General features: G+C 48.6%; 1 protein-coding gene across 1 annotated transcript in view; it reads right to left on the minus strand.

Annotated features, from left to right (window-relative positions):
* Positions 1-500: 500 nt before the first annotated feature.
* The window catches only part of TCERG1L (transcription elongation regulator 1 like), a 67,259-nt gene continuing 43,125 nt past the window's right edge, over positions 501-24,634 (minus strand). Inside the window, exons 7-14 of the mRNA XM_086752832.1 lie at positions 21,274-21,368; positions 19,542-19,630; positions 16,913-17,067; positions 11,978-12,047; positions 9,243-9,378; positions 5,619-5,708; positions 2,762-2,880; positions 501-1,485 (exon numbers count right to left, since the gene is read on the minus strand). Coding sequence (XP_086608958.1) covers positions 1,329-1,485; positions 2,762-2,880; positions 5,619-5,708; positions 9,243-9,378; positions 11,978-12,047; positions 16,913-17,067; positions 19,542-19,630; positions 21,274-21,368 — 911 coding nt within the window. The 3' untranslated portion in view covers positions 501-1,328. The remainder of the gene's footprint in view (positions 1,486-2,761; positions 2,881-5,618; positions 5,709-9,242; positions 9,379-11,977; positions 12,048-16,912; positions 17,068-19,541; positions 19,631-21,273; positions 21,369-24,634) is intronic.

The raw sequence follows: 24,634 nt of genomic DNA on the forward strand, positions 1-24,634 counted from the left end.
TAAGTACTCCTCTTTGAATTATTCTGAGTTGTCTCTTCCAAAGCTTTAGAAAATACCCTTTGTTTCCTTGATTATAAAAAATAACCAGCACACATCTAAAGAAAAATCACCAGTAGTTGGGGAAAATATCAAAATCCCCCCTACCAAATAGATATCTATAAATCTAATGAGTAATAACTTAAAAATTAGGTCAACTGAGAAAATGATTCTGATCACACACAGAGGAGAGTGTGTCTTTCCTGCAGCATAAAGGAAGGGATACATCGCTGATCAGCGGAGCTGTGCTGATGTTCTCTGGCCACGATGTCCGACCTTGGTAGCCAGAGTGATTATTTTGCTCTCAACATGCTCAGAACTCCAGTTATCTTAGTGGAATCTGCACACCAATCATGAGCATCAGGAGTTCTCCCTGGTTTTCTACCTCTCAAGCAAAAACCAGGATACCTGCACTACTTTACCTGGTATTTGAAAAAGTTTAGAAACTTAAAACCCCCTGAAAATTGGCTTAAAATATTTATTAATTAAAAAAGTTAAATATTTATTTATACAAATATGATGAGAAAAATCTCATGCAGACTTTTCACATACAGCAACATAACCGGAATCACACCGTGATGGCTGCACAAGAGAACTTCTTCCCGGGAACCCTGATGGAGATGAGCTGCGATGGCCTGCGCGCCCGAAGGCACCACTCATGGTAAGTGGAGAGCAATTTTTGGAACTTAAGAGTTTTCCTGTGGAACATATGCCAAGATTTTCACACTCTTCACTAAGATCAACAATTAATATCTGATCACTACTACTCAGAGGACTGGACAGAGACGCGTGAACACTGGTGACGAGTTCCTGCAGAGCACCGCACCTCAAACACTTCATGGTAATGACCAAAGTTGCCCAAAGATTGCTTTAGACGATCCCCCTAAATGACGAAAGTGTCTTGAGATTGTTATGGATGTCATCTGCTTCTGCGTAATTACAAATCTGCACTGGATTCATAATTTGTGTATATTACAAGTAATTTGCATAATTAAAACAATTAAGGGATTGACATATCATGGCAATTAGAAATGCATCAAACTCTGGATGTTGTACAAAAGAGAGCTTCAATATGAAACATTAATTCTTTGAGAACAAAATATCCTTCTGATTCCTGCAGAACAACTTTCACAGATCCAACGTTCAGCCAACTCCGGGGAGAGAAAGTTTTCCTCAGGGCGCTCGCATCCTCCTCACGCTGCGGCGAGGTCGGCCCCCAACGCTCACCCGCCACTGGAGCTCCCTCCGGCACCAGCACTGACCTGCGTGTTTATTGCCAGTTTCTGGAGTTTTTATCTCATTTTCCGTAGCCTTATCCTGTTTTCTTTGTCCCTCTTTTTAAGAATAAGTATGAACTGGTTGAAAAAATGCTCTTGGTCCTTCTTCTTCTGAACAAGGCGAAACCGCTGATCTCTCCCATATTTCTCTGCAAATTCCTTGAACGTTGTTCTGCAGAAAAGAGAGGCACGTTAAAGCTGCCCTTCGGCCTGGATCTCCCTTCACTTTTCCCACAGACACTAAAAATGGGCATTGCAGGGAATATTTGCCCAGACACAATGGTAAACCCCAGGAGGAGGGCTGTACCAGAACGGCCCAGGCTTGGGCTGAGGGATCAGCCTGCAATGGCCAACTTCCAGTTTTGGATTTAGAAAAGCCAGGGTGATAGCTGGCGGGACAATTTGGAATCATGAAGGCAGCGTTTGCTGCGGCCCAGGTCACTGAAGTTTAATCGACGGCCCGTATGTCAGTAATCAGCCTCTAACAGAGCGGAAAGCCGCAACGTGTGTAACCGCGCACAAACGCCCGGTGACGGCCAGCCATCCCGACACCTGATGAGACAGCACGCAGGTCTGATCCCTCCTAAGAAGAGCAAGAAATTAACTGTGACTCTGAGCGACAGGCACAGTGCAACCGGAACCCATAGGCAGCTCTGCTGGGGATGTCACCGTGGGGTCCAGCGTCTGACTGCCCATCAAACCAAGCCAGAGACCACTGCTGGGTTCTTCGATGCCATGGTCTCAAAAAAACCATTAACGGGTAAAACACTCTCTGTCCTGCAGGCCAGCACAATTTTGCCCTTGCAGACTGAGAACATCATTGCTGGAACCAGCGTTTAGCGGCTGCGTTAGCCCAGAATATTCCCAGTTTCGTTGTAAAAAACGTCTTATAATCACTGCTCCCACAGAGCCTGAGGTGTTCCTGTATCTGTGTGTCTGGGTACGCAGTGCTGTACAATTACCTGCACGTTTTAGCAGAGAAAACTGTAATTTCTTTGAATTTCATTAAATTGTTCCAACTATTTAACCAGATTATAATATATAAATCTCTCTATTTTCATACACCACACAAATGAGCAGGTGCTACCCTAAGCACTGCACTCGCCATTGCACAGTTTTGGGTCCGTTACTCAAAAATCAATGTAGAAAAATAAATCGCTGCATCGCATGCTTTATTTTAATTTAGTGATGTGGCATTAATACTGACTTCGTTAAATGATGTTTCTCTTCCATAAACAAACAAACCTAAATACAGCTTTTTCACTCCTTACACCTGTGTGCCTAACAGAAACGAGATTTACCACTCAGGTACCGACTTTATGCAGCTAATATAGATGTGTCTGGGTTCTATAATTCTACCCCATACATGCACAGACAATAAATGTGTTATGCAAAATATCACCCTTGAGCACGCTTCTCTGAACAGATCTTCCTAAGCAATGCCGTACCTTGGCGATAGCTTCGACTCTTCTAGGAGCTTTTTAAATTCTTCTTTGGCTAACAACAATTTATTTTTCTTCTCTTTGTACTCTTCTCTGATCCTGGTCTTGACAAACTGTTCAAATATCTTTCAGGAGAGGGAAACAAGATAGGGCGATTATTAACAGAGCTGTTATGGTATTTGCTCCTGATCAAAGGGCTGTCAATCTCCTGACGTACAGTTCTTATCGGGCTCGCACGCAGCTCAATCTGCGTCACACAGCACCGATCATGTTCTCACAAAGTAGCTGGAAGAAGGTGCTGGATAGACAGCATCGCCATTCCAACATCGACTGCAACGTAAATAAAAACTCCCTGGCTCCAGCGTCTTGCTCATGTTTTCACTCCTACAGCATTATTTTTGTGCATCCCTACAACTGGCTGCATTTCTTCAGCTGGGATCTTGCATCCTTCCCAGCTTGCTGAAACTCCTAGAACGCTAAATGTCAATATTCTGCAGGGTACCCCCAAGACAGCCTGGAGACCTTGCAAATCTGCTGTCAAAACTCACGAGCTTACACATGATCCTCATGCACACACAGGGTGGACAACCTTCCTCTAACAGCATCTGGCAGCAGGGCGCTCAGCAGCAGGATTTCCGGCATCGTGAAAAGGAGTTAAGGAGTTCACCACGTCACAAAGTTCTGCCAACTGCTTCAATCACATTTTTAGTACCCAAAATCTGGCCCTGCGGGTTTCACGCCCTAAAAAAGCACGGCGCACTAAGCCGTTGAACAAAAGGAGCTGCTCCTCCAAGCGCAATTAGCTTTCCATCCTCCCCACCCTTTCCAGCACAGATTACAGACATTAAATGTGATTGCCACGGTCGCTGCCGCGGGTGTTTTCTCAGCAGGTGCAGGTGCAAGCCTACACGTCCGGAAAGCTGGAGTAACCAAGCTACAACTGGTGTTTAGTATGGCATGTGGGAAAGGGAAGATTTAGCACTGGAAGAGTAAACACAAAAACGGCCATGATAGAAGCGCTATGAAAAACCTGGGAAATCTGGATATATTACACTGTATGCCATCGCATAGGGTGAGCGTGAGACGGAAAAACGGAACAAAAGGAACAGGGGACATTGTTATTACTCGCCTTTCTGGCGGCAGTGAGTCTATTATGAAGGTAATAAATCAAAATTAACAGATAGCTCGTTACTGTAATACAGCTGCTCCTTTACCCTTCACTGTTCCTTGCTTCAACACCTTTCATCTGTTAATAACCCTTGGACAGTATCGGTGAGCAAGCAGAGTGACTGCCGATGTTCAGTACAGATCGTTACGTTCCTTGGGCACTGAGGACACCCCCACACCAGCCTGTGCTCCTGGAAGTCCAACGCGCCTCAACAGACATTCAAGCCAAGAGCAAGCTCCCTCAGAGGCCTGCGGGTCACAGCCAGAACACCTTCCCTGTCCTCTCCAACCTCCCTGCCCGACCATGGTGAGAAGAAACCTGCCGTACAGCCCACCATGCACACATTCCTCCATTCCTTTGTTCCTCCATTCCTTCATTCCTCCATTCCCTCCTCCATTCCTCACTTGCACTGTGAGCCACTTCTCACCTCCAACCCCCTCCAACATAAATCCACGTGCGTAATTTAGAAAGCACTCAGACGCTCGCTGTTCAGGACGCAGCCAGCACGCGTGAAGGTAAATGTTTCCATAAACCTAAATAATGTCTGCTACTCATTTCAGCTGCACTTCAAGGAGTACGTTCATTACACCAGGCATCTACTCTCGTCTGGGTCTAGCTTGTCCCCCAGCAGTGCTCTAAGTACATTACATTATCTGTACCCAGGATGTATTTTTATTTTATCATCTCCAAGGCTGATCAAATGAAGATGTAACACATCCCGATTGACTCGTCAAGGCCTAGGCTCTGTCGTTGCCGATTCCCTGAAACGAACACAAACCTCCCCGCCTCGTCTCTTGTCCAGCAGTATTTCCCATTCTAGCAGTTCCTCTTACATTTTCATTCCCATCTTTCATTAGTATTTTATCTCACTTTTTTTCTTAGGAAAGAAAACATTGGAAAGGTACTGAATGAAGATGTATGTGCCCAGGCCCCCGGTGAACACCTATGAGCAGCTCTCTGGAGAATCACAAGACAATACAGGCCCCAGCAGGAATAAGTACATTTTTCATTGAGTTTATTTAAAAAATGGACAATTCCGTATTCAAAATTCTTCCTTCTCCAGGGTGACAAAAGACTGGTAAGGAAGAGAAATAGCTACAGAACAGAAGCATTCACCTTCTCCACAACATCCCTGCATCTCTCCTAAATTTTTTAGGCTAATCTGCAGCCCCCAGGCCCTTTCAGATCCCCAGCAGTAATTAACACCCAAACAAACAAGGCAGCAGAGTCCACTTCCCTATGCAGCCTGCCAGAAAAACTAAATCCTTCCCATCAGATGCCAGCGCAGCCACCGCGCTCCATCCATTTCTGTCTAGCAAGCTTAGTTATTGCAGAATACAGCAGTAAATACTGCCAAACCCCTAGAAAATATTCTAAGCAATAAACATGAAGTAGTCTCTCTACAGTATTTAAATAATTCAGAGTGGAAATGTTACCCGATGGCCATTCCCCGTTCCACAGACTCCGCAGGAGCTGTTCCTGCCACCCAGGAGAGCGTAGCTGCAAACCCGCTGCTCACCGCTTGCTTTTCAGAGGCAGCCCTTGCGTACGAGCAGAGCCTACATTACAAGACCCACTGAAAAAAATATAACTTTACGCAATTATTTTATCCAACCCAGACAATTACTCTGTCACTTCGCTGAATCTGGGAGACGTTTGCTGGCAATCAGAAGCCACGCTGGAGGTAACGCTCACCTGCTTGCGCTCTTCCGAATTCAGCAGAAGGTAGCGGGGATCAAACACTATCTTGTGTAACTCTTTTTCCCACGTAGAAAACGCCGAAACCTGTGAAGTACACAAACAGAGCTGCATGAAGGCATTTTAATAAGGATGGGAAGGAAGGAAATGTTCCAAGGTGAAGCAGAAGCGTAGTTCAGCAAGCTAATGAACCCTCCGACAGATGCCTCGGAGTGGCTGGGAGCTGAATTTTAATCTGGTTTTGGAAACGCTCTGGCCGCCCCCACACCACTAGCATTGATTTGCTCTAGGACATCTCAGCCAGTGTCTGGGAGACGTTCATGACACATTTTTGTGAAGGAAAGAATCTGTAGCAGAAAGGAAAACGCCATTTTATTATCCCCTTTGTACAACAGGAGCATCAATTGCCATTTCAGCAATCATCTCAGCTTTAACTGCCCTCCTCTCCAGAACTTCAATTATGGCCCAAACGAGGCGTCAGTGCATGCACACACCAAAAACCTGCAAAGCGCCGCGCGTCTGGAGGAAACACGCCGCTTCCCTCCCACAGCGCGGTTGCTGCATCTCCTCCATTTCCAGGCTTCTGCCTTTTCCCGCTGAATCCAGCTCTCCGGAGCGGGACCCCGGGCGCCCACCCGATGCCAGGCATCGCTCGCATTCCCACAGCGCATCGGAGGGAAATGTCACACTCCTGCAGAGGTTCTTCCATCTTCTCCAAAGCCCTTCTGGAGAGCCATCACACCACCGTCCCAGCCGGTCCCCCCCTTGCCCGGTCCCCGTGGCCCGGGGCCTCCTCCACACGCCGTCCCTCGCAGCCTGCAGCTCACCTCCACGCCCATGCAGGTGCAGAGTCCTGAGCTCTGGGTTTTTCCCCTTCAGAAGGATGAGCAGCGGAAATGCTCTTCTTCAGGATGTCTCTTGTGCTCTCTCCTGGACATCAGCTTTGTTTCCAGTACACAGGCCAGTCTGAACTCAGCGCTGGCTAAGCTCAGGCCGATTTATCATGTCATTATTCCTGCTTATGATTTCTTCTTTATTCATTATCAAATGTCACATGCTGCAGACACACATCTAAAATAAACGGTGGCTACTGATTTTCGTAACTTAACTCCAGCCACACGTCATATGCTGTTCAGGACACTCGTTCTGGAGCTCTGCACACACATACAAAACATGACTATTCTGACTCATCTCCCAGCACGTATTGTATCCTGGTCTCGTTCCCCACGACGGGGCTTCAACCAAGGAGCACATGCGTGGGACGGCGGGGTGGCACCTCCTCCCAGAATAAATAATGGCTCCTGAAGCCTAGCACCACCACGGAAGAACAGGAAAGGGATCCCAACTCGCCACGAGTTCCCAGTTACAAGCACAGGGACAAAACAGAGATGGGAAGGTGGGGGTTAGGAACCCCACTCCCCCTTTTTTCTCCCTAAGAAGATAAAATCTTGAGAGAAAATACCATTTTGAATCCTTAAAAAGGCATTGTTTCACTGACACCATCCCAGCAAGGAGCAGAAGTTCCTAGAAATGCAGACTGGAGAGCTTGGGTATTCTGATGCCATGGCTGTGAGGGAGCCAGGAAGAGGCTTTGATGTTCTCAAGATTTTGTGAAAGTTTTTAAACTTCCACAATCGGGTGACATTTTTACATCGGAAAACTTGCCGCAGAGTTAAGAATTCTGCTATTGTCTTGGAGCTACACCAAAATCACATTTTATTTTATTACCACAAATATTCTCCTGTTGATACAATTCATGTAGGAAGTCTCAGAAGTCCACTGAAGAACCCGATCCAGTCCAAGCTCTCTGTAATGCCATCAAGTAACCTCTTGAGAAATAATGCTACAGGGAAACGGCACGAGTCGTTCGTTCAAATAATCAGTTTAAGATAACACTAACGGCCTCACTGCATTTCAAGCAATGCCAACCAGCTGGTGCTAACCAGCGGCTTCTCTGGACACTTAAAAAATCCTCAGGGCAAAAGCAAAGTAACCTATTACCTACACATTTATAAATAATACCAGAACCAAACAGTTAACACCCTGAATTTCTTATTTCCATGAGCAAGTCTGAATCTTACACCGGAAACACTTGAGGAATCCTGCTATAGAATATCCACAATACTTCGAGATTTTGACTTAAAATACGCCAGAAGCCTTCAGCCAGTGCTCATTCATGGCGCTTCTGCATGTTTTAAGCATAAATAACAAAATGTATTAATAAGGCAGGTCTGGCGTGGAGATAATTTCCACTGGACTTCTGAAGGTCTAATTATCTGCCTTGAAAGTCTGCTGATTACTCGTGATAAATTTTACAGGCTTTACTGTCTAACAACGGCCACCTTGGATGTTTTTTCTGTACAGAAATCACATGAACGTCTACAGCACACCTATTTGCAGTGCTGGAAGGAGGCACAAACTCTGCACACGCTGCTCCAGCACACACCCATCTACATCTGCAAGGCGAGCCCCCAAACCTGGCATGCTGCTTACTCCACCCACGCTCAAAACCAGCAGTTCTCTGGAGGAAGGGACACTGCGAGAGGAGCTTTTGTGGAGGGGATTTTACGTACATGAATAACGGCATCTGCAATTCCTCACATTGATGGGAATCTTTATGCGGTCAGTTCAGCATCAGTTTAGAATAGCTGCCACAAAAAGCAGAAGTCAGGCCGAAGCTCTTTACAAAGCCAGTTGCGCTCTGTAATTCGTATTTCACCGACGGTCACGAGGCTCGCAGCACTGATGGGTTCCATCTGCAAACTGAATTTCTGCTCCATCTATCGACTCATAATCTTGCTTAGGTGATGGCAAACCGGCTGCAGTAACTCCGAGCCCTCCCGTAACCCGTACCAGCTCCAGGGCCACCAGGTCTGCAGGAGGGAACGACGCTCCGGCTGCTCTCGCCTGGCTGCCCGTGGGGGGGCCACCTCTTCTTGTCCCCGTTCAGCCCAAAGCCCTCAGCATCCCGTGCTCCTGCACCTCAGCCGCAGCTGGAACCCCCAGCTCTTCCCAGGGAAGTCCAAGGACAGCCAGGCAGGCGCTGTTCGCCCTCCTGAGATTCCATTACACCCTTTCCTAACAGACTGGGGGGATCTGGATGGCCAGCAAGTGAATTTGACTTCCCACTGCTGGGATCGCTGGAGTTTGGGTGATGAAACCTCTCCCAGGACAAAAAAAAAGCAAAGGGCTGGGCAGAACTGTTCCTGAGGCAGGCGCTGTCTCTCAGGTGACGTACGTGACAAGTCTTGGTCTCTGTTCATCATTTCTGGGGTTCACACAGGACCCCTGGGATAGTGTGTGGCTATGGTCCCCATGCCCCACCAAGCCACTGGTCTGTGCTGGTGGAGCTACCACCTCAGTTTCCTTTGGAATTTCTCTGGAACTGCACCTGCCAAGGGCTTTTGGTTCTGCACGGCCATGTTTCACTGGATGGCGTCGGAAGAAAAGTCCCAGTAAAGCAACACAAACCCGAGACGGTTACCAGACAGAAAAACCCCCTCTCAATAATTCTTCCTTGGACTGCCAAGTCATGGTTATGAGATGGTTCCTGCAGCGGTCCCAGATGACACCCTGCTTTCAAAAATGTGACATGTCAAGGAAAGGACGCGCGTTTCTTACCCCCCTCTCCAGAAGCATGTCTCGGAAACGGGTGATGCGCTCTTCCAGGGGAGGCGTCACCTGCGGCGCTGGTGTCTCCTCATTTTTCTCCTCTGTTTCAGCCTTCCCCTGGCCAGCAGCCTGGGAATCTTCTGTTCTTTAACAAGGTAAGACAGAAAACAGTTCAGTGATTGTCAACTTGGAGGGGATTTCTATCCCTCTCTGGAGAACCCTCCGGGACAGCAGGGCCGCTGGCGGGCAGGGCGTGGGCGCTGGCAGCTGAGAAGCGACCCCAACCTGAGTTCATTATTAAACTGCAGGGCCCCGCCAAGGGCCCTCCGACAGCTCGTTACGGGGAAGGATGGCCTATCGGCGTGATCAGAGAGGAGCTCGGCAGTGAAACACTGCGCTATATTTCAAGCTGCAGAAAAGTGACAGCTTTATATAAAATTTGTCAAGGAGTGGAGACTTTAAAGGAGCGACTGAAGAGACTCATCTTGTTTTATTTCTCTTTCCTCTGCTTTTGTGCCCCAAAACCTGAAAGCCAACACTAATCTCTAGTTTGTGTTCCCATGCACCCCACGAGCTCGCTTCTACGGGAAGCAATTGGGCAATGCATCGCACGGCCAAACCTGCGATAACGCATCGGCGAAGAACCTGCCCGTCGCCAGCGCCAGGGAGGTCTACGTTTATCCGGACAGCCAAGATTGCCTCTGATTAGTGGGTGGGTCTGATTGCTCTGAGCAGTGGGTGGGTCCAGTACAAACTACGTCTCTCTCTGGAAAGGTCAGGAGCCTTCAAGCGCTCCCATGGTTCAAGTGAGGATAATGACCATAAGGCTGTTTGATTTTCAGCCTCCTACAAGGCATGGCTGCATCTTCTACTGATGCAATTTTTCCCACTGTGGGATAATACTTAATCTGAAATTTCAACAGGAAAACAATTTTTTATTCCTAAGCAAATGAATTAGATCAGTACGTAATGTGAGCCCTGGCGTATTCTCTTCCTTCTACAAATAATTACATTGCTCTGACATTTATCCTAAAACGACGCTGCATTACCAGTGATTTGAGAGACACCAGATTGGTGTTCTTCACAGAACGACAGTGACTTTTATATCATAACAGCAAATTCTGTACTGTGACATGATCCATGAGAGGCCCAATCCAATTTCCAGTACGCACAAAGAGCTTTTTCAGGCTGAAATGGAGAGAAATACAGTGCACGGCTCCACCAGCCAAGCACCAAAGAGCCCTCGCGCCTTCCGTCGCCTTACGCAATGGAAAATGATGCTGCAAATCGCACGGACTCTTTTCTCATGCCAAAAAATGGCAATAAAGAATACCATTTTCTTTAGCAAATTATACAATAATCTGCACAAGCAGCTCTGTGACTTCCTACTCGGAAGGACACACGGGAAGTGCGATGTTGGAAGCCCGCAGATCTCCAAATGGAGTGGGCGGGGAGATGTTTTTGCGTAACTCCGGCACCCACGGAACAGAGCAGAAATGCTGGGAACTCCATCTAAGCAGAGGAAAAAGCATTTTTACTGTGCGGGTGGTGGGAGCGCGGGGCAGGCTGCCCAGGGAGGCTGCGGGGCTCCAGCCCTGGGGATGCTCAGAGCCCTGAGCGGGACCCCGAATCTGTGTCGCCTGTGACTCAAGCGACCTTTTTGAGGCCCAAAGGATGCAAACCCAGCCCACGGATGCTCTTGTCCGTGTGTGATGCCACTGCAGCATCGGCAGACAAATAAAATTATATCAGAATGGATTTCTACAATTAATAAAAAAATTAAAAGAAAATAATAAAAGATAAATTCTGCAAATATATTAAAAGGTGGTCCATATTTGGGTCTCAACTATTTTGACCATGTCCTTTTGAGTGTAAAGAAAATAAGAGCCTGAAAAACCCAGAGTTAGTCTTTAAGAGTAAGTCACGGAACTCCCGTGAAGACAAGACAATATTCCTTCTCCTCAAGCAGAGGGTGAGAGGCACTGCCCGACCTTCCGACACACGGCACAGACAAGTGCCTTTTTCTGGAATTTATGAACAAGCTTCTGGACTTTCTGAATTCCATTTATGTACAGTAATGGAACAGCATTTTCACATTTTCTCCGCCAGCCACTGACAGGAATCACATTAACAGTACACGGAAAATACCCGCTTCTGCACACAGGTCGTAACACCAGCTCGCTGTCGTCAGACGCGCTGACGCCAATAAAAGCATTCTTAAATAGTTTCACACTAAACATAAACTTTTATACTGTTTATAAATACTAAATACTATGTAAATAGCAAAAGTACATATTTAGTATATATGAAGGATAAATCTACTCTTTCATACAAAGGCATTAAATGCTTAAGTAGTCTGAGCATTCAGCTCAGGAGCATCTGACCCTTCCTTCACAGCAATACAAATGCCCCAACGAGGTCAAAGAGCCACCCAACGCAGCAGGGTAAGGACAGCAATTTAAGAGAGAACAGAATTATTTCCACTTTACCTCATTTTCTTGCTATTTTGGCAAAAGGTGAGGGAGTTGCTTATTTGCCACAGGATTTTTTTTTGCCTGTTACTTGACGGGAATTTGAAACACACATGGTGATAAAGGTGAAAGAGGAGCACACCTCCAGATATCTCTGACATCACAATTTACCGGGGCAGTTATCCACACAGAATTGCATTTCTCTTTGCAGTTATTTGTCCCAGACGTTAGCTTCCCCACATTACATACAGATAAGTAAACTTTAGAACTTACTTATTTCTCTTAGTTTTGGTGCTAAGATCATCATTTTCATCCCCCGGACAAGAACTAACACATTTGTCTGCTAAAAAGAAATAAACAGGTTTTAGGTTTGAAGTAGATAAAAGGGAACACAAATTCCTCAGATTAACCTTTCGTTTCTTGCCTTTGGCCGCTGCTCAGGCGTGTACCACCTTCCGCTCTCCACACAGAGCTTTAAAATACCAGGTATTTCACCAGACCCTCAGAAACACCGTCATCCCAACGAGAGACAGCAACAAACCCAACCAGTTTCGTTCTGAAAAACCACTCGTTGGTCATCTTGTGACTAAAACTGTTCATTGCTCATTTTCGACACGAAACGCGGAACAGACGTTTATTTCTGGAACCTAAACTTCTTTTTTGTGTACACAACCTGCAGCTTTCCCCAGCACCCCCACAGCCAGGCCAGCAGAAGCCGTGTCCACCCAGTGCCTGGTCTGTGCTGGGGACTCCTCCGAGGCTCACCAATGGGTTGGCTGAGAAACACCAACACCAAACTGGACGTGGTTAGCTTGGGAACACCAGAAACATCGCGCCTCAGCGGTTTGGTACGGGACTGGCACTGGAGAAATGTCTGGCTATTTAGGAAAGTATGAAAAAATAAGTTAAAAATAAACATAAAATTGAACTTAGATGATGGAGATAAAAGGTCTGAATAACTTGATATGGTGAGATGTGATCTCACTGCAACCAGATGAAACTCCAAGAGACCTGCTAGAACGCAGGGTCCATCTCTGTATCACTGAAGCCAACAGAAATTGGCCATTTATTTCAAGTCTCTATTTAAGAACCTTGTTCCTTAGCTCATTTTGTTTCCCTGTTTTAGGGAAATTGCATGTTTATTAGTCTGCTTGCAGCAAAAGTTACCTTCTATTTACATTCAGTGCTTGGACACAGCACACACTGAATCACCGCGAAAAGAACAGTAAAAATCAAATGCCAGCTGTAAGGTTGCGGTGTGCGAGGCCCGGGAACAGAGACCACGTGAGGAGGAAGGGCACAGCAGGGGCAAACGGATGCAGTGCCAACAATAACATGAAATGATAAATAAGGAGAAATGAATGGCATTGCAAAACGAGGAGCGTTTGATCTCAATTCCTGACAATACACGAGCATTATGAACAACACGCAGACGCTGCGCTACACTCAGACAGTATGAACCCCGACGGGATCATAGAATCATAGTATGGTTAGGGTTGGAAGGGACCTTCAAAGGTCATCTAGTCTAACCCCCCTGCAAGGAGCAGGGACATCTCCAACCAGATCAGGTTGCTCAGAGCCTCATCCAGCCTGGCCTGGAACGTTTCCAGGGATGGGGCATCCACCACCTTTCTGGGCAACCTGTTCCAGTGTTCTATGACTCGCATCGTAAAAAATTTTTTCCCAATATCTAATCTAAATCTACCCCCCTCTATTTTAAAACCATTACCTCTCGTCCTATTGCAACAGGCCCTACTAAACAGCCTTTCCCCATCTTTCTTGTAGGCCCCCTTGAGGTACTGGAAGACCGCTGTCAGGTCTCCCTGCTCGGCGAAGCCCAGCCCTGCAGCGAGCCTTCCCTGTGCGACCCTTCCACAGGACAAGAGCCAGCTCACTGGTGATGACCAATGCTTACGTGAAGCCCTCCAGCGACCTGAAGGTGAACTTGAATTTGAAGTCATCTTATGACAAGATCTTTCATAGATTTCTGAAAAGGATATATAATTTTTAAATTTCGTTGTGAAAAATATGTGAACTGGGCATTCATAAAACCAAATCTTTGATTATCGTATCGCTTTCAGGTAAAAGAACTCTGGTAGAATACAGCCTTATTCAGAGACGACATCCATCAGCTGGCTCCTACCGCTCCTCGCGTTCCAGCAAACCCTGCTTTGCTGTGGGCATATGGTCTGGCATAAACGGGATGAGAGTCAGCCTCATCACCTCATCCCTTAAAATGGCAGTGCAAACTCTGTACGACGTGGCAAGCGGTCTGTACGCTCTCACTCAGGAGAATCACATCGCACCACTGGATCCCAGTGAGATCGCAAACTGCCTGTGAAAGGGAAGAGAGCAGCCGAGCACAAACTCTAGTAATTGATTCAAAGCCCTGAGGAACAATATCGCCTGACAGTAACCTTTCCATGAAATCAGGAGGCAGAGCACTGTCCCTGTCTGACCATCTATCCAGCTTAGCGCTGGTTAATTGAATCACTCAGCTAATCCTAGCCATGCCGTGAATCCTGGTTCATTCCCAGCATTTCCAGGTGAGTTCAAGCGCTGTCAATCCACTGGCCACAGGCAAAAATCTGACTGGCAATTGTGCAAAGAGCCCTGGCACCCATGTGCCACAGGTAAGCCCAGGAACTTCCCGACGCTGCTCCCAGGGAAGGTGCTTCATGTCTTTGTCTGAATGCTGACGGCTCCAAAATCTTTGTGGGGATGGAGTAAACTAAATCATAACTTGTTTTGAACAGGGATCACACCAGCTATGAATCAATACGCTGCCAGACAGCCCTGACCGGGGACCAGGGAAGACCAAGGCACACGAGTCCTGGCACCGCCGTCCGTCCTGCAGCAGTGGGACCCCCACCCAGGCGACGTCCGCGCTGGAGGGCCTGGGTGCTGCCGGCCCAGAGCGGCTCCAGCACGGCTGCGCCTCCGCCCCAGTCCCACGGGACAGCCTGACGGGAACCCATCAGCGAAAAGCCCTGACGCCCTCATAAATCTCCCTGAGAACTAACGCTTTGTGGAGGCAGAGTAATTGATAAATGAGTAATTTTTCATTGATGCCTGAATTATGAGTGCACTTGATCTGAGCGATGTGCAGATAACCCGCAACACCCCGTGAATAACTACGCTTGCCAACTTCTTTTTGTGCCTTTGATTTAAAAACTCTAATTAAAACTCAGCAGCAGCAACTCAGCTAAATAAATTTGGCAACCATTGTTGCAAGCACACAGCTCATTTGCGTTATTTATTTACTCCAGATTACCAGCTATGAGAAATGGCCACAAATAATGCCTTTCAGCTCAGTAGCTAATATGTACTAATTATAACCTGGCTGTCTCAAACACCGAGGAACCGCGGGTCCCAGCGGATCAAGGAAGATGAAGACCATTAGCAGCCATGAAAACCACGGTCGTAAAGACAGCGGTGCCTGGAAATCTTGGTGGTACTTACAGGTAATAAATAAAAGGGATGGAGCAGACAGCAAAACCCAGATTTTTGAAGTGGCACATGTCAAGAATGACTTTAGGCTCTTCTCATTAATTAATAACAGACCACGCAGAGTGACCCTCAGTTTTGTCTTTGGCCATCGTTCCCCTTGTCAGTAATTAATCAATCTTTCACTGTATCCTGTAATAAAAACCGTATGTTACACTGTTCTCCTGGAGAATGAACTTCAGCAGATACGATACACTTTGGAATTATTAGATATATGGCTAAAGTTATTCAAGCTAAAGTTATTCCAGCCATAAACAAAAATTATATCTATATGAACATCTGACGATTGAAATTTATACTGAAAAGTATAAAGACATTTTATGTCGATAAGGACTACACTTAGAGAAAACCCCTCTCTGTGGCTTTTCCTCAGTAACCACCTGCTAATAACAAAAGTCCTGACCTTCGCTCCCTTTTATCTCCCTGCAGACGGGCGTCTCCTGGCCTCACGCAGCCTCACGGCCCCACTGCCGCAGCGGTTCACTGGGAGCCATGCCGGTGGATCACAGCGTGCGTTGCAGCCCCGGGACTGACAGAGCTACCTTCTTGTCAGTTATAAACTACTACACATTAAAAGAATGACAAAAGTGTCTTTTTTTTTTTCCCCCTTCCATTTTTCTAGACCTCACCGCTGAAGAGCGGGCACTGGCTGAGGGAGGCTCTCCACTGAAACTGCTGTAGAGCAGAATATTCAAGAACTACAAGGAGCTGACCAAGACAAGCAGCACTTCAAACAACTGCCGTGCACCTAGACATCCTCCCGGTAACAGGAAAGCCAACGTAAAGCGTCAGGAAATAAAAGCAGCAATGAGACAGCATGGAGCAGCTCCCAGCAACAGAGCAGAGAGAGCCAGCATCAATGGGTGAAGGAAAATCTGAGAGAAATGTGGTGGAACAAACTACGGAGCCACCACCGCAGATGTTGGGACACTGGGCTGCTCCCAGACAAGACCTGGACTGAACAGGCGATGGACAGCAGACCAAAAAGACAGCATGGTGAGGAGATGGGATGGGAGAGTCAGGCTGGGAAAACCGCCTCTGCGAACGGGCCATCTTGGGGAGGAGCAGACAGCAAACACCTTGGATCACTGGCAAGCCAAGGGGAGTCTTCCCAACTGTACTTTGAACCACTGCAGAACACACGCTATTCTTCAGCCACAGTTGTCCCCTCAAAACCAATTCTACAGCAGAACCACCTGCCACAGCACGTAGAGGGTGACTGTGGAGTCATGTTTAGCCAGAAGCACTCATGTTTCCACCAAACCTTTACCACTCATTAGAGATTTACTGCTGGGGCTTTCCCCCTCTACAACTTGGTTAGCTACGGACTATCTGCTTTGTGTAACAGCTGAACAACACATGGGTGATGCACTCCTAACACACATCTTGGAAAAAGTGTAATAAAACATAAAGACAGCGTCCGCTGAGGTGTATTTTATACATCAAAGGTTCATCCAACGTGAGAAGCCACCTGTTTCCTCACTGCCAATAACGAGAATGGTCCATCCTTCAGCTCAGCACTTCACTGAAAACAAGGATTTTGCAGTAAACATCAATTTTAACACAATACCTTATACGGAATTTCTAAAGGAAAACCCTTCTAATTACGGGTATCAAACTTTCACTGAACGTACTTAGCAGCCAAGTTTCACTCGACACTGGAGTTTAAAAAGAGGCAAATAATCACAGGGCTTTAGTTACTTGCTGCAGCTTCCAGCTTGCGCTTGTGAGGCGGATCCTCGATGATGCGGTTGATGTCGCCGCGGTGCCGCAGGTCCACGGGCTTCTCCCAGACCGACAGCTGCATTGTAGGGTTGAAGAAGAAGACCCGGTCATCTCCAGTCCAGACTACACACCTAGTCCAAGCGACAAACCGTGCTTAGAGAACGCCAGGTACGCCCACGAACGAGAAATTAAACCGCGCCTGGCTTGCTGCGTCCCGTGCGCAGCGCGTGGGCGAGGCTCCGCTCCGACCGACAGCCTGCCCCAGCCAGGGCCTCGCAGAGAACCTCTCCATAGCAATGAGATGCCACAGAAACGGTCTAAACACCCCCAAAACACCCAGGAGGTGAAATATTCTATTGCAGAAGGGAACCAGCCCCCGCAGAAGCCCGCCACAAAGGTTCGGGTTGATTGTTACCATCGGTTCGAATTTGAAAAATGCAACCAAGCTCTGCTGGGCAAACTGTGGTTTCTTGACTTGGTCAGGCAAAATATGCACGGCAGCAGCTCAGCCTTTTGTCCTGACATTCATTCTAAATCAGCTAAAATAATAAGAAAATAAGTATCGCGCCATCCTTAATAGACATTTGAATCCCTCATGTTGTACTTCACTAAATCTGTATGTAAATAAACAAACAGAGTACCAGTCTGGAGCCTGCACCTTCTGAATCCTAATGAAAACTAACAACCACCACACACACTCTTATAACGGGAAAACGTGGGTCTCTCTGAAGCACAAACACCTGGAAGGAACAAATCTTAGCAGCAGCAGCTCTGCTGCTTAACTGTTATTAAAAGCAGGGAACAAACCTGGTTTAAAAAGAATGCTGGTCTGGGTAAAAGACTGCAAGTACGAAAAAGGCTGCATCACTGCTGAGCACTGCAACGAGACATCCAACGCACCCGCGTACCAGGGGTGAGACATCACCACCCAAGCACAGAATGAAAAACGCACGACCTCTGGTTCGCATCACCCGCAGGAAGGAAGCCCTGATCCTCCCATCGGCAATGATCAGGTATCGCTACGACTTCTCACTCTGCGCCTCCGAGCTGCAGGAGCCCCAGTGCTCCCAGGAACACCAGCCCAGCAGCCCAAGCCTCTGCGGTGAACGGCTCAAAGCAAGTTCCCCGCTCCCGAGTACCACAGCCGTCCCAGAGGGAAGGGAAAAAGCTTGGTGTTTAGGTGAAGAGGACAGACGCAGCTGATTAATTCAAATGGGTTATTGTTATCTTTTTATTAATTACAGTCAGGGCAATCCTGGCCAGCAGTAAATGTCTGCTTTGAAGCGCTCCTTGCTGTACTTTGTTCGGTTGGCAAGTACGCACACATGGACGCAGAACATGGACCGCTTCGGGAATTAGTTACGTATGATGGTAAACGTGACACCTGCGTGGGATCTGCGGTGCTGCCACACGCATGTGGGACTGCGGAAGCCGTTACCCGACAGAGATCATAGCCAGTGGGTGTGGAAATGCGCTGCTCTGCCGGCCACGCGCACAGATGCTGATGGTGCTCACCGACCACTGAGCATCACCGCTCTCACGTGCCGTCACCCCAGGTTCGAAATGCCGGGGTCCCTTGTGACACCTCTTTGCTTTTCCGTGACTAATAGAATTTGACGTTTAATTTAAAATTAACGTCCCGTTCCCCATGTCGCACGTCACCTGTTCCTCTCTGGTACAATAACGGGTTCAATTATCCCCAGGGGACGTGTGGTATTTCGTTTGTCACAGAGCACAAACTGGAAATGCAGATGCTGTTATGTTCACGTTTCCCTTTAGCAAATCATAATTTCAGAATGAGTAAGGGCACAAGATGATTATATTGGTACTTTTTAAATTTCATAAGGTGGTAAACACTCCTGAAAATTTTCCTGCCATTAAAAATGATGGTCTAGCTACTTCTGACAGGTGCGTGGTGAAAACATCAACCGTGGGTTCTGCAGAAGCAGGGAGTCAACCGGCAGGCAGGGAGCGGTTGATGTAAATGCAATTTCGATGGATGTAAATTCAGAATTTGTTGAATTTTTCTTGCATATCTAGTTTCAGCCTATCAAAAAAATGGTAAACTGTGACTGAAGCACCCTCAGGCACAATCCATGCTCCACCATGAGCCACAGGACAGATGAGACGCTGTCACCCCAGAACAGGGGACAGCTGTCACCATGAGGATTGTGTCCCCTCCCTCTGGTCCCACAGACTAGGTTTTTTGCCTTTTCTTGCACCCAGAGTACTCGCTGGGTCACTAAACAGTTCTCCGGGAACCCAGAAATGGAAGGTTTCTTCTCAGAGATTAAAATATTACGTTACCCAACACATAGTTACCTGAACAGGAACGTGGTCAGGAAACCTGGGCCATGAGACACAACCATTTTCACTGATACAACCTGAAATTAACCCCACTCTTGCAAGACAGCAAGAGTTGTCCACCCCCAATAAAATAAGTAGGAGAGAAAGAGGATCGAGCAGAAGCAGGAACAGGAAGCCAGCATTGCTACTTAACACCCAGGGTCGCGTATTTTCCCTGGTACCAGACCACTAACGTATGCTTGGTGAGGGAAACAGCACTGATGAAGGACTGCTAGTAGGTCTGATTGCATCTGCTTACCATGGTGATCCCGGCACCGGGGTGGAGGCCACGGGCTTGTTGCCGTTGGACGTGCTGCCATCCTCATTTACGAGTTTAAAAGAATGATCCTGGAAAGAGAGAGAGAGATCAGCCAAGAAATAAAGCTGGTTCAGAAGTCTGTCACTGTTACACAAACCATTCTCTTTAACGTGAAGTGGATTACCCTTATCGCCATTATTCCACGAGCGGCTTCATGAACTACCAGCTATCTCGAGAACAGCCCAGATAAATGGGAAATAATCAAAATGTCACCTCACACCAGCTCCAGCACCGGAGGCGGCGTGCAGCCGAATGGAACCGCTTGCATGGGCGCGGTGGGAGCAGCCGAGCGAGCCCGGGGAGCCCACCCTGCTCCGCACTGCTCAGTGCCCCGGCTGCCAGCGCTGCCGGATGGCTTCCGAGCGGTTTTTCTGGTACTTCCCAAAGATGCAACGACACTGGCAACCCTCCCTGGCTTCAGCAGTGCTTCACCGCTGCAGAACAGCAATTCCTTGTGGGAGCTCACGGAAACGAACTGCGCAGGGCAGGCGTGGGAGGAAGGCAGGGATCCTGCTCAGCGCCGTATCAAAACATGAGAAGCGCGTACTTAATTAAAAAATAATAAAGCATATGCCCAGAGATCTTCAACTTGAAAGTCTTTCCCAATTTAAAGCCCTGAGGAACGTGCCCGAGCGCCAGCGCAGCCGCCAGCGTGGGGAACACCCGCGGTGCCGGGCGAGCAGGGAAGCTCTGCTCACACAGAGCCTAACGGCAGTGCGTGACAGGAATGAGCCAAACGAAAACAAACTGCATGGAAGCGCAGTCCACGGGTCCTCCTCCTGCGGGACAGAGCTCCTGCTGCCAAAGGCAGGCGTGCAGGGAGTGGGAGCGCGGGGGAACAGACCACATCCGCTCCCGGGCTGCAGGGCGGCTGCGAGCATCCTCTGCCTGCTGAGCCCAAGGTGCTCCTCCACACGCCCCCACTCCGACAAAGGCTTCCCTCTTTCAGCTTTAGCCGTTCTCAGCTTGTCTGCACGAGCTGTGCAGAAAGCAAGTATTCCCATTTATTTCACAGAAGCTGGGAGTAGGTTTAGGTCCTGTTCCTTTATAATCTAGGCTTTTTCACGGAAAGCCAATGAGTTACACACACACAGCAGTACCCACCTGTAAGCTGCACGTGCTATCCGCTATCCGTTTACCTTTACCTGACAGTTTTATTTAAGCAACCATCCATGCTAAAGGAGCGCACAGAATTCTAAATTAGAAATGCCAAAAAGGTGGGGGGGCCATGAAAAACTTCTTCCTTGCCGCTGGGGGTGATGCTGCGGTAAGCAGCGCGACGCCCCACGAGGGGCTCCTGCTCCAAGGGGGAGCCCAGCTCCACCGCGGCGAGACAGTCACAGACACCCTGGTTCTGCCCTTCGGCTTCGCGGTCCATGAGCCTTTTCCTGGGCTACGTCCCACCTCCGCATCTGCACGCATGCCCCACGCACCGGCTTCTCCTCCAGCACGGGGAGAAATCCAGCCGTGAGCATCCCTCCTGTGACACTGACACCGCAGTGACAGAGCTCCTGTAAGCACCGCAATAAATTAAACAGAGAGCTCTTTAAAACGGACTGCAGGAAACAATCCCCCATCACAGCTCCAGCCAGAGGACGGTGCTTCAGCCTGACTGATTTGTGCCGTTCAACACTTTAAAGAGGTTTTTATAAGAAGGAATTCCCTCGCAGACCTTATCGCCGTGGCTGTCCACAGGAGCACTCTTCCTCTCCGCGTGTAAAATCAAGGTCGGCGGGCAGGAGGATCTACTGGACTCTTTGCCGTTACCTGTGGGAGGAAAGGACTTCATTTAACGTGCAACACGTTCCCAGCAACCCTAAACTGGCGAAGAAAAACCAAAACCACTCTCTGCGGCTCCAAGTCTCCTCACCTCTTCCTCCGCGCTCCGTCCTTTACCACACGCGTATCCGTGTGAGGACTGTATCACCTTCCCAAACATCACGCTGTGTGTTAACCGGACACGTCCACGCGCTTTAGGCTTTCATTGCACTCAGCTTTTTGTCCTGCTATCCCTGAGCTCTGAACTTCTTTCCATGCTCCCTGGGGGCACGGAGATCCTGCTGTGCTCTGGGTTAACCTCCGTGGGAACCCCCAACGAGCGTGGAATTGCATCTCCACTGGAAGCAGCTGTGAGAACAGGTTCCTCTCCCTTACACGCAGCTGGCTCCATCCCAAAGTGTTCCCACACTACAAAACGTGTACGTCCTGCTAACACAGAACCCATGAGACAGTACGGAACGGTTAAAACAGCAGTGGGTACGAGACACAGGGCTAACATTGAGTAAAAAGTCATTTTCGCAGTAAATATTTTAAAAGATATTACTTTTTCAATTTCTTTTTCTCATCGTCTCATCCTTCCCTTACTCTAAGAGCACACATTTGGGGGTCTGAGCCAGGGCAGTCCCCAGTCACCCGGCCCACGCCGCCCGCGGCAGGGAGCACAAGGAACACGTGTTCTCCGAGAGTTAAGCGGCGCCAGAGAAAGCGTACGCAGCCGCTCCCGCTGCTCCTCCCCAGCTCGACATTGCCTTCGCCCCGGCGACCGGAGCAGCGACGGCCCCCTCGGGGAGCACGGCTGCTGGCGCGCAGCCACCCAGGGCTCTGCACCGCAGCCCCCGCCCAGGCTTCGCGGGGGAACAGCCTCCCTGCAGCCAGCCCCCGCTGGTTAATTATTCCAGAATTAACAGCCGACTGGTTAATTATTCCAGAATTGAGCGCCGTAATGAGGACGAGCCATGACGCACCTCGCCTCTCATCCATCTCCAGCGCTGCAGAGCTCCATCCATCTGCCAAACCAACCACGGCTTTGGTACAGCACCTTCGAGAAACTGTTTGCAAGCACTGCATATTAAACATCAGGTCCATGTGTCAAAATACTATTCAATGAATTTTAAAATTACGCAGACTACAGAATAGGAACCGCACTGAGGAAAAGGCTCTGCCATTTGACTCTGCTTCACCATGCAGTAGATCACAATAATAAAAATTTAAATATACACCATTTTTCTCAGAAGATGACTTACTCCATTTTTACAAAGACGTACAAACCGCATCCATTAAGTTCTGTATTACAGGAGCTAGGAGGGAGCAGATAACACATCTCAACTTCTCTTTCTTCACAAGGCACAAGGCTGGGCTCCTGGGAAGGGGAAGGAGATCCCGGCAGAGCGCTGGGGAGGGCCAGGGACATCGCAGGGACAACGCGGGGACCCGGCTGGGAGCGGCCGGGCGAGCAGCGGTGCCAGGCACCAGCACCCGGAAAGGCAGGAGGCGAAGGGTGGCACCTGCCACCGTAACTGCTCTGGGAGGTCTGAGGCACAATTAGGGCACCCTGCTTAAATTAAACCCTGCCCATATATTTTCCAGTTCTAAAACACAGCAGAAGACACACAGCGTGCAGTTCCTTAACTGTTTTGTGGAGGCATTTCATCATCTTGCCCCATCTCTTCCCATCGCCCTCCAAGGACAGCATGGCTGAGAGGGGCGGTGCAGCTCGGCATTCCCAGCTCCTGACTCTTCTGCTCTTGCCATGAAATAATCCCTGAAGCGACAGCTCCGGAAGGGCAATCAGCTGCGGATGAAACTGCCACAAACAAACTGCCGTTCGGATTCTGCCACTTGAACGTGGAGCAGCCGGACATGGAGCAGCATGCTTGGGAAGGGATGCTTAACGGACACGTGACAGGGGAATTGCATCAACTCCTCTTCCAGCTTTGTTTCTTTCTCTTCTTTTTATTATTATTAGAATTTTGATTTTTTTTTTTTTTATAGTCTTCATTATCCTGTTGGGTTAGGAAGTAGCCAAGACCTTTCACTCACGTATATGCATACGCACATGTCCATGAGGAACAAGAGAACTGGTTTACTTAGCTTCACAAGCATTAACGCAAATCTATAAATGTCAGCTGGCCAAGTTAAACAAACGGTTGCCCAAGTGAAATTCTGCAGGAGCTCCCCACCGCCGGGTGCTGCAGAAGTGAAATAGGAGAGGGAGCCTGAATTGCGCCCCGGGAGCCGTGGCGCGACGCAAAGGGAGGTACAACGCACGGCGTAATGGCTTTTGTCATGGCTGCTCCTACGCTGCTCTTCAATACCTGCAGCTCGGCGTGAAGTACGGAGCGCAGACGTCCCAGGGCAGACCAGGCACGGGCTCCCGCGCACGGGCAGCCCTCCTCACGCCCGTTTGCACCTGATGCACCTTTTTGCGCTCCCAACACCCCAGGCAACCTCTCTTTTTTCCCTTCCAACAAGCTCCCTCACGGCACCCGAACAGGAAAGCTGAAGGCCCAGGGTGGGACTTGGTGCTGCAGCTTTTGTCGAAACAGAGCATCCCCAGCGCAGCGCATGTCAGCAAATTTCTGCAGCACGCAGCTCATGAGCCATCCATATGTGAAATACACTTCCACCAAATTTTGGACAGTCAGCACATATAAAACAAGATGGAAATAAAAAAAAATTAAAATAAAGGAAAAAAGAAAGCCCTGAATATCACTGTGCACGCCAGGAGTCATTTATTTTTATAGCTATAGTTGAACATTGCAACCATTTTCTCCCAGTATAATGTCAAGAGAAAAGTAATTCAACTTCTGTTTCCCCTGGAGCTCTGGAGTCGGGCGCTGGCCCCGGGTCGCTGTGCCCAGGGGACGCCAGCTCCCGCGCAGCCAGGTGACGAAGAGCCCGAGCCGCTGACCCCCCAGCCGCTCCGCTTCCCGAGGAGGACATCCAGCAGACCGCTGTCGGACTCCTGAGATCACTCCAGCTTGCTCCTCCACACACGCAGGAGAAGGACAGCCAGCAAGACGCGTGGTTCACCCGCCACGTCCGCGCTCAGGTTCACTCTTTTCTCATTAATTAACCTTTTTCCCCCGCTCTTTAACTCAAGTGCATAAAATAAATCGCAGCCTGACAATTAAGCTACCACAACATATTGCTAACATAATCACGCACCTTTTTTTCTCGTCCCTAAACTTAGCAGCGTAATTACCGACGATGCGTTCCCGCGGCTGCCGTAACGCTGCCGAAGGACGCGCCGG

The sequence above is a fragment of the Chlamydotis macqueenii genome, chromosome 7, assembly GCF_036417535.1.
Source record: "Chlamydotis macqueenii isolate bChlMac1 chromosome 7, bChlMac1.mat, whole genome shotgun sequence".
In the NCBI taxonomy this organism is placed as follows: Eukaryota; Metazoa; Chordata; class Aves; order Otidiformes; family Otididae; genus Chlamydotis; species Chlamydotis macqueenii.